Source organism: Urocitellus parryii, chromosome 3 (assembly GCF_045843805.1).
Source record: "Urocitellus parryii isolate mUroPar1 chromosome 3, mUroPar1.hap1, whole genome shotgun sequence".
Lineage (NCBI taxonomy): Eukaryota > Metazoa > Chordata > Mammalia > Rodentia > Sciuridae > Urocitellus > Urocitellus parryii.
In genome coordinates, this window is record NC_135533.1 from 80,665,846 (window position 1) to 80,683,068 (window position 17,223).

A 17,223-nucleotide genomic window follows, 5' to 3' on the forward strand; every position below is an offset into this window, starting at 1 on the left:
ATGGAACCACGCCAAGAGTTTTGACAATGCAAATGTCAGAGGACAGTGTCCCTGACCATAGTTCATTCCAAATCTACATAAACAGAATCCTGGCTTCCCAGAATTTAATCAACTACATTCTACCATTACACGAATTGATTTATAATTCTATCACAGGGGAAAAAATTCTCTCTCTCCACTCCAATTATATTATCTTTTTATATTTAATACTTATAATAAGGGAGACGGAAGGGTTCAGAGGTCCCCAGTGACCGTTTGTCTGCAGGAGTCAGTGATCACTCACAAAAGCACATGTTCACACCAACAGCAAAAACTTGCTGATTAACATGGCATGCTATGGTGATTCTCGACTCCAGAAGCTGACATTTGTGTCCAAAGTGATCAGTGTGACAAAACATGCAACTCATCTGCAATTCATATTAGAGCTCAAATTTTAAAAGTATTTTCATTTTTAGAAATTAGAAGAGACTCAGGCTTTCCACAGGACTGTCATCTCACCCACTGACATTCAGATTTGCTTTCTGAGGTGGGAAGAAGGAGGTAGTGTTAATTCACAAAGACTTCTTACAACGTTATTTCTGCTGCCCTCCTGTCCCTGTTAATCTGGGCACACCCATGGGATTGCACACATATCCATTTCGTGTGCAGAACAGGAAATGGTTGAGAAGAGCTACTAGTGAATGCTGGTCCCTCCGAGTCAAAGCCAGTACACCACTTCTGGTTTATAAGCATCCCACTCCTTAGAAAGCTCACTAAAGTTTATTGACATGTTCTTTGCCTTTTCTTAGATGCTTCTGACCTTATTAAGAGCACATTACAATAAAGAACATTTTCCGTACTTGGCCTATTCAGTGATATTGAACTTTGCTTTCTCATTGTAAGGGCCTTTATAAACAGCAGTGGTGGGAAAATCCATACCATTTTACGACTCAGTTTTCATAGCTTCTGATTATACTCTTTCAGAAGGGGATACTAGAATGAGCCCCATAACTTCCAAGGATGCCATAGCAAGTGTTTAAAGAAGGGACATTAGAGCTATAAAGACATGGATCCAAACACCAAGACTCTGTGCTTGCTACTTTTGTGTGACTTGTACTGATTACCTGGTCCCCGTGCCTCAGTTTCCTCCTTATAAATTGGGATAATAACAGTATCTGTCTTATGGAAATCTTCTGAAAGTGAAATATAGAACATAAGGCATTTATTTAGCACAGTACCTGACATAAAATATATTCTCTTCAATAAATCTATTAGCACAGTGTTTCATAATATTCTGAAACTTTCATTTCCTAAAAACAAACTGTATTAACCATTCAGCAATGTCACCTTTTAATTAATAAGAGTAACTAACTTCTGTTATGTTATACAGATATGTCTATCTGAACTGAACCTACTTTTTTACCTAAGAAATGAGGACAATTTTATTTGCCCTTGAAAGAGTTAACAATATGGAGATATATTCTATGACCTGAAATGTTCTATGTATATAAAAGATTTCAGCTGAAATTTTAATTTTTAACTCATTTCTGAAATAAGCTTGTCACTATCACTATAAACAAAGGCATGGCAAAGTCTCCATATCACGGCTAAAGTTTTGTTCCTAAGCCTCTTCTAATTTTAATTAATTTTAATCATACAGTGATTCAGTATCTTCATGTGATAATGATTCACGTGTTTTAATTTGCCAAATATTGCATCTAGATTATTTTCAGAAATGTCTGCTGAGCTCTTTCTTAGCAAAGTCACGACTTGGAATGGTGGTTAAGAAGTGAGTTATTATTTCATTTCATATTTAAGCCCAATCATGATTATTCCTAATTTAGATCATCTACTCATACAGCAATGGTAAATCAGGAGCAGTGTGGTACAGCTGGTGAGGCATGGACATCTGGGACTTGAACACCACATTGGTCATTTAGGAATTGGATTTAATTTCAGCAATTTATTTTACCTTTCTGAATTTGCATCTGAAAAATGGGCATAGTGTGGTGGAATGTGGTAGACTTCATTATCCAAAGTACATGTATGAAGACACGAATTGGTGTGAATATACTTGTATACAACCAGAGATATGAAAAATTTGTGCTCTATATGTGTATTATGAATTATAATGCATTCTGTTGTCATATATAAATTTAAAAATTGATTTAAAAAATGGGAATAGTACAACTACCTCCTAAACTGGATAGTGATCTTAAAGAGCACAGCAAAGTCTCTGGACACAGTACACATTCTCTAAGAATCATCTAACAATGGCGCATGATCACCCCCACTTACAGCTCACAGATGCCAGCTCTCGCAGGAATGAGAGGAACAAGTTGCAACAGAAGTTTGACGCCATTTTGCCATTCTTCTTCTCTTTCAAATTCACAGTACAGGTAGCTACATTCATCGGATGAAAACTGGTAGAAAACATAAGTATCTTGAAAATACAGATGCTGGTCCACTGTTTGAAATTAAAAAAAAAAAGATATGGATCAGTTTTTTTTAAGTATATAGTTTAGACAATCAAAATAAAACAATAAATTGAAAACCCAATAATTATTAAGGAGAAGCCAGAGGTAAGACTATGATTCTACATTGTAAGCTCATTCATGTTCACTATCCCATTGAATTGAAAAGGATTTATTGGCTAGTCTATTTTGATTACTTGAAGTTTTGCCAGCATATTCACATGATTTTGATAATTCTTCTGCTTCAGAGACAAATGTCAATAAAATCAATATTGACTCAAAGAGGATGGCAAGAAATGTTTTTCAGTGTCCAAAAACAAGCTAATATATTTAATTTCTTCACTGACACCCAGTTACTACATGACAGCAAGTTTTAAGTTAGCAAGATTCATGGTTCTCAACTAGGTGTGACTGTGCCCCCCTCAGAGGACATTTGGTGATGTCTATAGACACTTTTGGTTGTCATAACTCTAGTGTGTGTTTGTGATTATGGCACTTAGAAGGCAGAAGAAAGGGATGCTGCACAAATTCTATTACATACAGGATAGCACCTGCAACATAGACTTGCCTGATCCAAAATGTCATTACAAACATGGTTGGAAACCCACACATGAAGGAATTATAAGTTGTAGACTTTTCCAAAAAAATATTAACACAAAATGAATGTTCTATTAACCAGAAGGCTGAACCTAGCAAGTGAGCTGATAATACCTCCATTCCACAAAAGCAGTTAACTGATTTTCTAAATAAGAGTATTAGGTGCTAGGTATTATTGACTAAGAAGATTACAACCATGTCCCCATCTGTACCACTCTTTCACAATGGCACCAGGGGTATGCTCTCAAAATTCATTACCTATAAGAAAAAAAAAAAAAAAGACTTCTCAGTGATGAGCCAGCACCTGAGAGATTTGCACTAAAGAATCCAGATTGCTAGGTTTCTAATCTTTCAATTCCCTGGGCTCGACTAAGAAAAGAGATATCACCATCTATTTTAGATTCGAGTTAACATCTATTTTCTATCCTGTTTAAACAGCTAATCTTCATAGGTCATATCTCGAAGCATTCATGATTACTTAAGTCAGTTAAAATGGCATACACGTCCCACTCACAAAATCAGTTTCTGATGATTAAGTACAGCAAGATAAATAATACATTCAGAGCAAGCAACTAAAGATGTCACTGATTAAAAAACTTTGTGAGTAGAATCTTGAGTAGAGAAAGGAGAGGGTGAGGGAAAGACCTTTTACAGGTATTAGTCTCTAAATCAACAAGTTCCTAATTATTCTTTTAGAACATGTGAATAAAAATAAGTGAATCAGAAGATGACTTGGTACTTTTAATTAGAAAATAAAAATGATTGTAGATATTTACCTTCAAAAACAATTTCCATCCAGGTTGTGACATCCTCTAGAAACGCAAATATATTTTGGTCAAACAGCTTAATAAAGTATATAATACTAACCTGATGACATGATTCCCATGTCTAGTAGGAGCTGCCAGACTCCTATGGCCATAGATCTGCACTGGACAAAAGGACAATGTTCAAGAAGCCAGTCGACTAGTTCTGACCCAACACAGCTCCTCCTGGACAAAAGCAAAGCCATTCATAATGAGAAATTGGCCCCATATTTTCCTCTAAATAAATAAATATGTTATGTATAATGTTGTTTCCTTTCATATTCTTGCTTTTTTAAACATTTGTTCAAGCAAGCCAAGAACAAATGACATAACCTCTTATTCATCTTTCAGATTAATGCTTAAATATCACTTCTTAGGAAAACTTAAGAGTTAAATCCTCTTATAGTTTTTCTTCAAATTACCTTTATGTAGTAATCCTACATCTTTTCAAGTGAATAATATTTGTTTCTGCCTCCAGAAAATAATTTTTAGGAAAACAGCGACTTTGTACAACTTACTGTGAATCCCCAACAAATACAAAAGCCTGAGGCACAAAATAAGTTCTCAAAATAAGTTCATAATGTTTGAGTAAATAAAGGAATAAATTTAGCAGCCCTTTATATACATAGTGCTTTTGCCCTGGTAAAGCCACACTGTTCAAGTTGGTGGTGATAAACTCTGGTTCAACCATTTGTACATTTTTATTTAGTCCCTTTGAGAACAAAATAATTCCAAGAAGGCGGGACAAAATTGTAACCACAGCAGGTGAAGAATAGTTCTATTTATGATTCTTCCAAGATTAAGCCCCAAAATTTGTCTCAAGCAACAAATTTGATTATGCATCTTTCTAATACAATTTAAACAATCTAGTTAAATAGCCTAGATCATAAGTCCACAGATCCAGCTATATGTGTAACCAAACATAAAACACCTTCTTTGTACTCTGTCTTAAAACACAATATGCCACAGCCTGGTTACTACAAACAGTATTTTCATGCCTACTTTTCCATCAGTATCAGCCTCAGGGTAAAAACAAAACTTTCTGAAATATGCTTCTTCATTTGTAGAAATGTCATTGAATTCCACCCTTCGTTGTGAGAAAAGAGGGTGGAATTATATTAAAATGTTAAAAAGAGAAAAAAGAAAGAAAATTAAAAAGAGTGGCATCATGTATTAGGGATCTTTAGTCTACAGTCAGTATTGAAGGACCAGAGATGTCATTATTTATTTGTATTCCTAAAATATAAGTACATTTTTTCTATCTCTCGTGATTGGCATGGTCACATATACCTTGGAATCATACCTAACTGACAATACATAGGACTGCTATGAAGTGCTATGTTTTCAGGGACAAAGGAAAATAGGTAATGAACTTCTTGCTGAGATACTTGGTCAGATATTCTAGCTTTTGATGAAGCATGTTTTGGGGTAAAGTGTCACTATGGAAAAAGATAATCTAAGGCACATAAGCCAGTTTCAGACATGTTCACTTGTAAGTTAACATGAAGACAACAGAAAGATTAAAAGTCAAATATACAGATGTTTTTTTAAACAAAATGAGAAAACAGATATCAACAAAAGAGGCAATTAGATCAAATGGTTGATATTAACTTCTAATTTTACAGGACACCTTTGATGTTCAAGGTTTAAAGTATTAATTAACTAATTCCTCAACGCCTCTCTCAATTAACCAGTGTCTCTGGCTTTGAGAGCAATTTTGTCCTGTGGATTAAATGCTGTATCATCTGAATTCATTTTCTCAAAACAATGCAGCTTCTCAGCCTGCTGAGTGTATGACATCACTTGGAATATAGAACCACACAATAAAACATTTATTTACTAAACAAACCACCAAACTGCAAAAGGTGGCTATGTGGATACATCTGCTTGTGCAAGGGTGATGTAGACCAGGCTTCTCGGAATTTTGCTGAGGAGTCATCCGGGAGGGAAGGGGAATCTTGTTAAAGTACAGATTCTAAAGGCTGTGTGGGACCTGAGAGCCCCACTCCTAATCAGCCCTCAGGCGATTCTGTTGACCACAAAGCCCCAATCCCCCACCTCTCCCTTCTCTTTGGGAAAGGCTCAACCTGTTTGGAGGGCAGGGCTCTAAGCCCATAGTCTAGAACATGGTATTACTGTGACAATCTTAATGGATACTGTGCTTCCCCTTCAGATAAGCTACTGTTTCCTTTGCATATGATCCTTTTCTACACCTCCCCTAATTCTATCATATGTTTAAATCACTTTCAACCATCCACCTATACCAGGGAAAACATGAGGGATAATGATAAGCACTATCATTAATATCACTAAAGCAAACAAAATGAGGCAAATCGCCTCTGCATTTAATACCTAGACCCCTGAATTGCTGACCAAGTCTGCAATAATCAGGTCAAAATATCATCATCTCAGCACAGGAAAAGCAGTGAGAAAACAAACAGAGATGGTTGGAATAGAGCAACTTCATTACTGACAGCAGTTTTTACCCGCAGTGTATTTTCAGACTTGTATTCAATCCAGAAATTGTTCCTGGTACATGCAGATCTAACTACAGTTGCAATTCTAGGTAGGAACACTGTGATATAGAGGTGCTGGACCTGCAAAGCTCTGTGATTGCTATAACAAAACATGAATTTTACTAAGCTCTGGAGTGGAAAATTCATTTTTCTTGGCCTCTTCCTCTCTCCCATTACAATTTTAGCAATTAAGTAACAGTAATGCATATGCTAACCTCAAATGTAAGTGGGATGGTGGTATTTAGTGACTTATTTATGCAAAGGAAATGAAGTCTCAGAAGCCAGTGGGACTCCTTCTACAGTATGAAATGAATAGAAAACTTTTCAAAGTCTTGAAAGTGAATTCTTACATAGCACATGGAGAACACTTTACTTCAATTTACTACCAGACAAATGAAAATGATCCACTCAAAGCAATCATACTAGCACTTCATCTTTAAACTCAGTACATTAATCAGTCTTTAGATTATAAAAGAAAAGTCATTCTGTTCCAATCACAGCAAAACACACACTCTAGGCTCTGTTCTCACTAAATTCTAACTGTTCTAACTTGGGTAGATGGCTCTTTTTCCTGATTAACATACACCTCCCAATTCCCTTTTCAATCTATATCCATGGAGATCTCAGCAAATGAAAATAACAATAGGAACACTGATAGCTCTTACACATAGCCTATGCAGTAACTGAAAGGAATCCTATGAGCTTACTCACAACTAGATCCCAAGACTCACAGGTATGATTTTACTTTTTTAACAAGTCAGATGGGCCCAAAATTGATACCATCACCTACTGAATAAATGAATCAGAGAAAGACAGGTAGACGGACAGACAGAAATAGATTCTATATGAAGTAGTCCAACCACCACAGCCCCTCTTGGTTCCTGTCCTGATGATGTGGCCTGGGCTATGAACTAGTAATTCTCACACTTTGGGCTATGAATTTCAAATGAAAAGAACAGGACATAATGGAGCTTTTTCAAGATGTTCATGAATCCAAATATGCAAAAGCATTGTTCATAAACAGAACAGGTCATGTTTAGCCGATAGCATCTTTTCAAAACTTACATAAAGCCTTATGTGATTTAATACAGAACCTTAAAGGGTTAATTCATTGTGGTTCCTCCCCACACTTTGTATTTTCTTAATTAATGGCTCCTAAGAATACATAATCTGCCAAATTTTTTATATTAAAAAAAATGGTTGGCTGCAAGGAAAAGTTACTAACTGTTTAAAGGCCTGAAGGAACTTTCTGAGACATGAAAATACTCTACATCTTCATAGTGGTTACATAGATAATGATTACATAAGTATACAATAAATAAAAAACTTATCAAGATGCATACTTAAGACTTGTGCATTTTATTGTATATAATTTATGCCTCAATTAAAAAAAGTCCTCTTCTTCCAATAGCCTAAGTATTGCTATCCCCAGAATCCAGGCCATGATGAAATGTTTCCCATCTGTGGCCAGTGGAAAAAACAGGAATATTATAAATATGAATTTTTCATAAAGCTAAATTTATTTAACTGAAAAGAACATCCTTTATTCTGAGAATACATCTCCTTTTTATGTACACGTTTATTCTGAGTACTGTTCCTATTCTTTATGGTATTAAAATGTCATTTCTTAAAGAAGAGTGATAATAAATGATAGTAGTTTCTATTTGTTTTATTTTTATAATTTTCTTCTGGTATCATTTGGTATGGCTTCATATCTTCACCTGGCAAAATAAAGAGCTGATAATCCACTTTTGGCTTTCTGTAAATTGCAAACATGTGCTCCAAACTTTGTAAGGAATCACACTATTGGTCTAGTTTTACTCTAAACTTGGCCAAGAACCTACTTGCTTACTTGACTATATCTCTGCCCTTACTCACTAGCAGGGTGGGTAAGCCTCATGTTCCACCAATCTGCCTCTCCCCACTTTGAAGAGTACCTTTTATGGAATTCACTCTCACCTGGAGGGTGAGGCAGCTCTCTCTCTGCTCATGGACCGCCAAAGAATCCCCACAGAAGCATAATTAAATCCTTGAGGAAGGGACCTGTATTTCTAATTATTTTTCAGGACAACACACAGTCAAGAAAATATAAAATACCACATCTCAGAGGAAGCACAACTGAATCTACACTTGTAGCTGGGTATTCTGTACCCTAACTTCAGAACCAGAGCCTTACGGTAAACAAACAGAAGAAAAGTTTAACAAAAGAAAAGTTATCACCAGAATCCTCCACAGACAGAACACAGCAACCCCTCCACTGCTGGTACTGATATGACCCACCTCTCTATGATCAAGGTCACAATTTAACACAAGCTGGGTTTTTGTTGTTGCTGTTTTGTTTTGTGAGTTTTTTTTTTTTTTTTCTCCCTGAAGGAAAGTTTTTGACATGGTGTTAAGAAACTGTGTTACCTGTAAAACCCCTTAAGGTTCACTCTGTCCTTCACCAGGTCAGCAGCCTGAACGATAATAATATTTCTCAGTGCTCTTCCTGCACATGAAGAATTCTCTCCATAAATCTGAATGAAAAAGACAAACATTCATTGTAAATGTAGAACAATAACTCGACAATGTGTGAGCTCCCAATAGCATGCTATATATAAAAAATCATGACCAAATCCCTAAGCTTGAGACACATTTTAGCCTATGTAGCGACAGACCTATAATTACCTTATTTTATTTTAGCTACTGGTCCACTTATGCTATTAAGCTATAATAACTATTTTCCAAATTCTAAAAGTTCTTTTCCTAAATATAATTATAAATAATTTCCTTTTAAAACACAAAGCTTTTTTACACCTACTATTTTTTAAATATGGTGTTTCTATCACTGCAGCAAGTTGAAGAATACTTATATACTAACTCTGCCATATTTATAATGCATTCATATAAAGGTCTTGGAAGATGAGAAAATAATTTTTTTTCCTTATTCAGTGAACATCTTGAACCATGACACAATTTGACAGCAGGCTGCTTTGCTTTGAAGTGATATTCAACTGCTGAACTCACAGCTAATTCCAAGCATCTTGGTTCCATCTATAGTATTTCACAATTCCATCTATCAGATAAAAATTTCATTTAGCTTCTTTTTTAATCTTTTAATTCCCTCATATGAGCCTCTGATTCTTAGAGATGAAGGAGGCTACTTCTCAGCTCTGAAGAACTCTAGGTCCTACTTTTTAAAACTTCTTCCTTTCTAATTGCGCCTTCCTCTATAGCAGCGCATAAGTAAAGGAGGCTAAATGAAAATGAGCTATCTGCATAACATAAATACTCATGAAAATTTGTAAATGTTGGTAGGTGCAAGCTTATATCTTTTTAAATGTTTACTGGTAAATGTTTTGTTGTTGTTGTTTTGGTGGTGGTGCTGGGGATTGAACCCCAGGCTCATGCCTACTAGGCAAGCAATCTACCATATGGCTATGTCCCCAGTCCTACTGGTGAACTCTTTTTGAACCTATAAAACATTTATGTCTTCTCTTAAAGCAAATAAATTGATAATGTCTTGATAATGACTTGACAGGGAACATGTTAACCCTGTCCTTATACTTCTTTAATTATCCCAATACTATCACCAAAATGCAACCTGATGAGAAAGTGAAAAGGGCAGGAAATGATTTAGCTTTAACATGTTAACATATTTTTTTTTAAAAATCAAAACTTGGAACAAGTCAGATGACAGAAAGTATTACCAAGGAAGAAATATGCGTCAGTTGACACTTGACTTGTCCTGACATCACAGAAGCTTCATTCAATCAGTCATTCAAGAGACACTGATTGAGCAGCTGCCAATGTCAGGTCTTTTCTAGATGCTGCAGTTACAGTGGGGAACAAGGTAGAAAACATCCTAGCCCTCAGAAAACATAGTCTCCTGGTATCCTAGGGAATGTAAATGTTTGTAAACTGATTCTTTAATGCAACACAGAAAAGATGTTCCTATCTTTTCTCAGCATTGAGCACACAGGATGTATCCCTCCAGTAGATAACTATACACATACCTCTTACACAGTTTTCAGTGTAAACTCCTCACTATTTGCAAAATATGCCATTTCGATCAATACAAAAAATTGAAAAATATATTACATATTTACTCTGCCACATCGATAATGCATCCATATAAAGGTGTAGAAAACAAGAATTACCCACACCCATCCTGTGAACATCCTGCATCATGACACTATGACCAGAGCATCTCAAACACTTTCCCTGTGTCATCCCTGGTGGGTAGAAAATGTGATCACTGCAGAATCTTTGCCAAACCCCATGAGGTCAGGAGCAGAGGCAACAGCAATAACTGAAGAATTCTGCACCAGAATTTGTGAATCATTGTTACAGAAAATGCAGTAAGATCTGCATTAAAAAATGACAAAATCATAGAATTTGGAGGGAAATGGATGGCATTATAGCAGATTATGCTAAGTGAAGCTAGCCAATCCCTAAAAAACAAATGCCAAATGTCTTCTTTGATATAAGGAGAGCAACTAAGAACAGAGTAGGGACGAAGAGCATGAGAAGAAGACTAACATTAAACAGGGATGAGAGGTGGGAGGGAAAGGGAGAGAGAAGGGAAATTGCATGGAAATGGAAGGAGACCCTCAGGGTTATAAAAAATTACATACAAGAGGAAGTGAGGGGAAAGGGAAAAATAATACAAGGGGGAGAAATGAATTACAGTAGAGGGGGTAGAGAGAGAAGAGGGGAGAGGAGGGGAGGGGGGATAGTAGAGGATAGGAAAGGCAGCAGAATACAACAGACATGAGTATGTCAATATGTAAATCAATGGAAGTGTAACTGATGTGATTCTGCAATCTGTATACGGGGTAAAAATGGGAGTTCATAACCCACTTGAATCAAAGTGTGAAATATGATATATCAAGAACTATGTAATGTTTTGAACAACCAACAATAAAAATAAAATAAAATTAAATTAAAAATAAATTAAAAATAAAAATAGAGGTTAACATCAAAAAAAAAAGAAAAAAGAAAAAGAAAATGCAGTAAGAGAAAGAAAACTGAAAAATCATACCTGAGGAGTATGTTCAAGGTACGGATTGGAAATTCTTCTTGACAGAGTCTATTTTAAGAGAAAAACAAGAGGAAAAATTAGAATCAAGGAAACCTTTGTACCAAAGGCAATAATGGTAGGCCTGGGACCATGATTGTATTATTTAGTATACCTGCTCAAAATTGAGTTTAAATCTCAGCCATGGGCCATATGGGATTAGTCTCCTTATTTTGACTTGGTGTTTCTGGTCAACATTCATACCAAAAGGGTCTCAGGATATTCTACTTGACTAGCTCCCGAACTAGGAAGTATAACCAACAAAAGCAACATAGAAGGTCTGGGATTCTGTCCTCATCACTTTATTCTTAATGTGATTGGGATTCCATTTCTCCTTTTCATGTCCATTTTCACCACCTCCACTCAGACCCTTATCACTGTCCACCTCAACTGATACATCAGCTTCCCAGTGGATTTCTCTGTCTTCTAGTCACCCCGCTTCAAGCCATCCTGCCAACCTCAACTAAGCAAATCTCCTAAAACCATCCCTTCCACTCAGAAGCAGGTACTTTATTGCTTGTGGGAATGAACCCTGGGTCACTGGCCCCACCACAGCCTGCCTCCCTGACATTTCTAGTGTTCTCTCTCCATCTCCATATAAGTCTTCTGCAATTGAGTAAGATCTACTTATCAGAAGAGCATGCCGCTCATATCCCTGCCTCGGGTCACACCATTCTCCATGTTAAAAACTTCCATTTTCCTTGATGCTTCCCTGAACCCCAATGACTTCAAAGTCCAGGTGTGTGCACAGCCTCCTGAGTGAAGCTCCTCCCACAGGGTTTTGTTCTTCTCTGGAGCTCTTTGTTTTACTCTTATGCACACAGCAGCCCCTAGGTGCTCTGCATTGTGCAACCATTCACTCCATGGAATCCATAAGCTCCTTGAAAGAGTGCTGGAAACTTGATTGCTTGGTTTTCACAACATCTAGCACACAACCTAACATCAAGATGCTTATTTTTCTATTCATTTATTTTAGCTATTCATATATCCATATCAACTAAATAAGTATTTGCTGAATGGTTTGAATTGCGTGAGCTAATTTCTCCTACCCAACAATCTTGTAAGCAGCACCATCACCCACATGTGCCTGAGCACAATGGAGAACGATTATCACTTCCTGTTGCAGTACAGGGAAAAGAACAGAGAAACTAACATTTACTGAACTTCCAGCCTATGTTTAAAAGCTCTTTATACCTCTATTCCAAGGCTTGCTGTCTTTTGAGAGCCAGAGTTTTTAGCCTGCCGCCTCCACTTCTTAGAATAATTTGCTAAATTTACAAAATATACCACGCCACCATCTGAACCTTCTACCAAATTTTAGCCTAAAAAGAGAATTTCCATTCCGCCCTGTGCCCATTCCATATAACTCCCACACTACTTATCTTTTAATTAACTTGAAATAAAATTATTGACTCTTTATCCAGAAATGCCAACTGATGCTCTGCTAAAGATGTGCAACTTGCATCATAGAAAATAAATGTTATAATCCCCACTGTTCTGGTCTACTTGCTACACATTTCCAATTGGCCTTTCCTAGGCCTTAGATCATCTGAGCTATGTAATATATTCATTTATTTATAAAACTTGCATATGTACCAGATTTATAATACGAAAATGAAATCATCGTGATAAATTATTTCCCCCTAAACAAGAAGCATTTTAAAAATCGATCTAGCAGACAGGAAATAACAATCTTTATTACTCTTCTAATTGTCTGAATTAGCTCAAAAAAGCAAATCCTTCACATAGTCTAGTTAAAGAGAAAATTTTTAGATAGAAACAAGTTCTATAAAACTAGGCGGAGGCGTTTTCACAAAAGAAAATAAACCATTTGCCTTTCTCTCTGCTGCCACCCTAAATCTGGCCGTCTCCACACTAGTATTACAGACAGACAATCCCACTTAACAGAAGCATCCCCCATGGATGCCTTGTTTCAAAAGATTGGTAAGGTGAGTAGATAAAGCAATGGTATTCTTCCTATACTGAATGGATAACACTGCTAGATCAGCTGCTAGCCCACAGGGAATGGACAAGAGCAACATAATAAGAACTACCTTTTATAGGACACAATTCCAGGATTTGTTGTCAGAAACTCCTGTGAAGCCCTCTCTTAACTGGCCCCAGGTGAGCTCTGTTTCATTAACACTTGAGTCCAGTAGTTCTCAAATTTGTCCACTGAGCTGGGGGAGGGCGAGTAGCCACAGGGCTCTTTGGGGATCTCAGTAAAGTACTGACTGACCCCTTCAACATTTTTAAAAATAACTCTTATAACTCTGTAGTTCTGAAGAAACCATTTTATGAAGTTTTCAGTATTGATCAAAAATAACAAGGACCAAAGATGTAAGAAGAAGAAAAAAAATAACATGAGGATTATTTTACCCATTACCTCATTTTAAACAGGTAATAAAAAAGAACTATTAGTTAATTTTATGGGCCTACTGGCTGCTGCTCTAACTCACCTAGAGGACGACTCTCAAGCATTTACCCGGAGAACATCACAATACCACCCTAGAAAGTGTAAACCCCTCTAATATCCTTACAAATACTCAAGCTATTTTCCTCCTACCTTTGAATCTCCTGATTTTCCTTCTCCCCTCAGCATTCCAGGGCTTCATTTCAAAGATCCAGTAGTAATTTACTTCCATTCATTTCATATTTATGAAGAAGCTACTGAGCTCATTGTCAAGTGCTGTGAGAACTTCCAGAAATAGACACAACAAAAAAGAAACCAACCCTTTGTGTGTGTGTATGTGTGTATGCACACGTCTGTATGCACATGCACATGCACTACTGGAGATTGAATCCAGGTGCACTCTACCACTGAGCTACATACCCCGCCACCTATTTCTTATTTTGATAAAGATTCGCACTAAGTTGTCTAAGCTGACCTTGAACTTGAGATCCTCTTGCCTCAGCCTCCCGAGTCCCTGGAATTACAAGTGTGTGCCAACTATACCAGCTAAACCACCCCTCATTTACACAACCCCTTTATCAGAAGATACAGGACTTAAAGAATGCTTAAAATCCATTGAATTCTCCTCCTTGGTTCTGATTTTCCTATCAGTTTGCTCTATAATCTCAGGTGGCTGGTCTGCCAAGGCCAACCATCCTCTCAAAGGACCTCAGCACAGCATCTCTTAGACACCAGGCACTGACAAGGTGACAATTCCTTTTCCTCTCATCTCCAACTGCTAGAGCTATGTAATCTAGATAACTCACCAAAGACACTACACCCCAGAGAGAGAGGGACAGGAACAACATAAACGAAAATGGATTTTACTATTAATTTGTTTTTCTTCCTTTCCATTTTAATGAACCACAGAGAATGGTTTCCCAAATGATTCTAGGCAAACTTCATATTTTGAACATTTATTAGAAAACTGCAATTACAAAATGGACTTCCAGAAAACAAAATAATGGTGTAACTCAAAAGGATAACTGATGAACAACAATACATTACCATATTTTTTTTTTTTTAGTTCAGTGCCTTCTCAATTTAAACTATAATAGTCCATGAAGCTGGGTCTGAACCAAACATGGAATTCATTCCAGAGGTGCTAGAAATATCTTGCTGAACATGTTTCACCAGATCTTAAAGGGGATGCCTTAGTACTATCTGCAGTCCAGTTACTTTGGTGACTAAGAACAGAAATGAAAAGAGAAAGCCTTCAACAGTCACACTTCAATAGTCACAGAAATATGACCTGCCTTAGCAATATGAACTAATAAGAACTACTAGATTTGTTGATAATGCAAGAATTCGGCTCATGACACAGCTTTTTGTCACCTTCAGCCATTGTCCCTTTTCCCATTTTGGGTGGTCAAGTAGAATATGAGGATGGAATGGTAGAATAAGTACACTGAATTTCTTAGAAACCTAGGAATACAAAAAGCTTCTATAAGTAACTCATAAATATGACAAGTTTAAGAGATTATAGAACAGAATAAAGGTTGTGATCTGTTAAGCTCTCCAGAAGATTTCTGAGACTGTGGGTCCTTCGTAAGCCCCAGGATGAACTTGCATCTCAACAAAAGCTTGATTAAAATTAAAAGGACAGAATCCCAGGCAGTCTGCATAGGCATCACAAGTTCAGTGCAAGGAAAACAGGAGACAGGAGACAGCTGCTGAGGCAGAAGGGCAGGGAACACAACTCTTTCTGTCAGCTCTGTTTGCAACTTGGGTCCACAACTGTTTCCTGAGGGATCCAAGGGACATGCCCAAGACAATAGCCAGTCATAGCCAAAAAGGCCATTTGTAATAACAGCTCAACATAGCATGGCCACACCATAGTCAATGATGATCTTGAAATTACATTTTTCCACTGCCCTGTGATGTGATAAGAAAGCAGAACAAAAGGAAGGTGACAGAAAGGAAAGGCTCACTGGGCACCTCCTTTGTCTTAAGCACCGCTCCTATACTGTACACACATATTCCTATTTTTATAGGTAAGAGGCCAGAGGGTCAGAGAAATAATGCGTTTTACTTAAGGTTCCAGAGCTGGAAAGTTTAGAACCAGGACTGAGACAAAATTTTGATTGATTCCAAACTCACCCTCTGTTATAACATGCTACATGTTACTAAATAATAGTATTAGAGTTCCTACTATGTGCCAGAGACCAGACTAAGTATTTTACCTGTATTGTATCACTTAATCCTTGAAAACCTACAAGGTAGGTACTATTAATTTATTTTGAAGATGACAAAAGTAGACTTTAAAGAGGTTAAAAATGTTGCCCAGTTTGCAATTCAAGCCTACTTTTAGTTATACTAAGAGTATCTAACTACATTAAGAAGTCACAAATAGTCTCTTCAAGATCCAGTGGTTCTCAGTCCTAGATGTAAATAAAACCACCTATTTACGTTTTCTTCAGGCAACTGAAGAAAAACAAAATAGATACCATTTCAGTATCCCATCCCAGGCATACTGATTAAGAATCTCTTTCTTCTGGGAGTTCCCCACGTGGCTCTAATGTGCAGCCAGGTTTGAGTAAAAGCCATAAAAATAAGTGATTGAGAATGGCAGCTGGATCCTCTCCTCACCCGTTTCAGCCATGGAGCTTGGGGCACTCCTCTCCCATGCATGACCTGCTGAAGGAAGGGGGGTGAGAGTCATTTGCCAACAGCTCTGATATCTGTGGCAAAGCCTCCAAGTGACTTGTGCAAAACAAAGAGCCACTGTTAGGCAATTCTCGCCCTGCACCTGCTTATGTGGTATGTGTTTCCATAGAGCCCATCCTAGACATAGCCCTAAGCCAAAGTATCTTCACGTCTGCCATCAGAGCATAGTACCTGCGTACCTTCTGAAAGGTATGCCCTTTTAATAGCATCCCAGCATTAAACTCAACTTTGACTTCCCAGTATTAAAGGCTACATTCTAGTATAAACATGTTTCCCTACTTAAAAGCTACAGTAGAAAAAGCAAAGTGAGTTCTGGGGATAGTTAGAAAAATTTCACAATCTTGCCTGCCTAGGAAGATAAATCAGCAAGAACCCAAAGCTTTTGGGAAAATATATAATCTAAGTACAATGGAAACAAATCCCAAAGCTTCATTGATTTGACTTTATTCAGTCCTCGGGAAATTATTTTGGGGGGCTATCTTTATAAACAAGAGAATAATTTTGCCTACTAGGGTGGGCTTCCCTGGTTAATGTAATCACAGAAAACTCTTTAAAAGTTAAGAATCTATTAACTAAAAGTTTAGGGAAAAAATATTTAAATCAGAAAGTTTACCCCCACTTGTCACTGAATTTCCTATTTTCATAACATGAACTGACCTGGACCCTTCCCACAGCA

The 17,223-nt window shown here is 37.1% G+C and overlaps 1 protein-coding gene across 2 annotated transcripts in view; it reads right to left on the bottom strand.

Moving 5' to 3' along the window:
- The window catches only part of Rapgef5 (Rap guanine nucleotide exchange factor 5), a 228,356-nt gene that overhangs the window by 178,694 nt on the left and 32,439 nt on the right, over nt 1-17,223 (bottom strand). For both annotated transcript variants that reach the window (XM_077796732.1, XM_077796731.1), the window contains exons 2-5: nt 11,393-11,440; nt 8,779-8,885; nt 3,918-4,039; nt 2,278-2,446 (exon numbers count right to left, since the gene is read on the bottom strand). In XM_077796732.1, the coding sequence (XP_077652858.1) occupies nt 2,278-2,446; nt 3,918-4,039; nt 8,779-8,885; nt 11,393-11,440 (446 nt within the window). The remainder of the gene's footprint in view (nt 1-2,277; nt 2,447-3,917; nt 4,040-8,778; nt 8,886-11,392; nt 11,441-17,223) is intronic.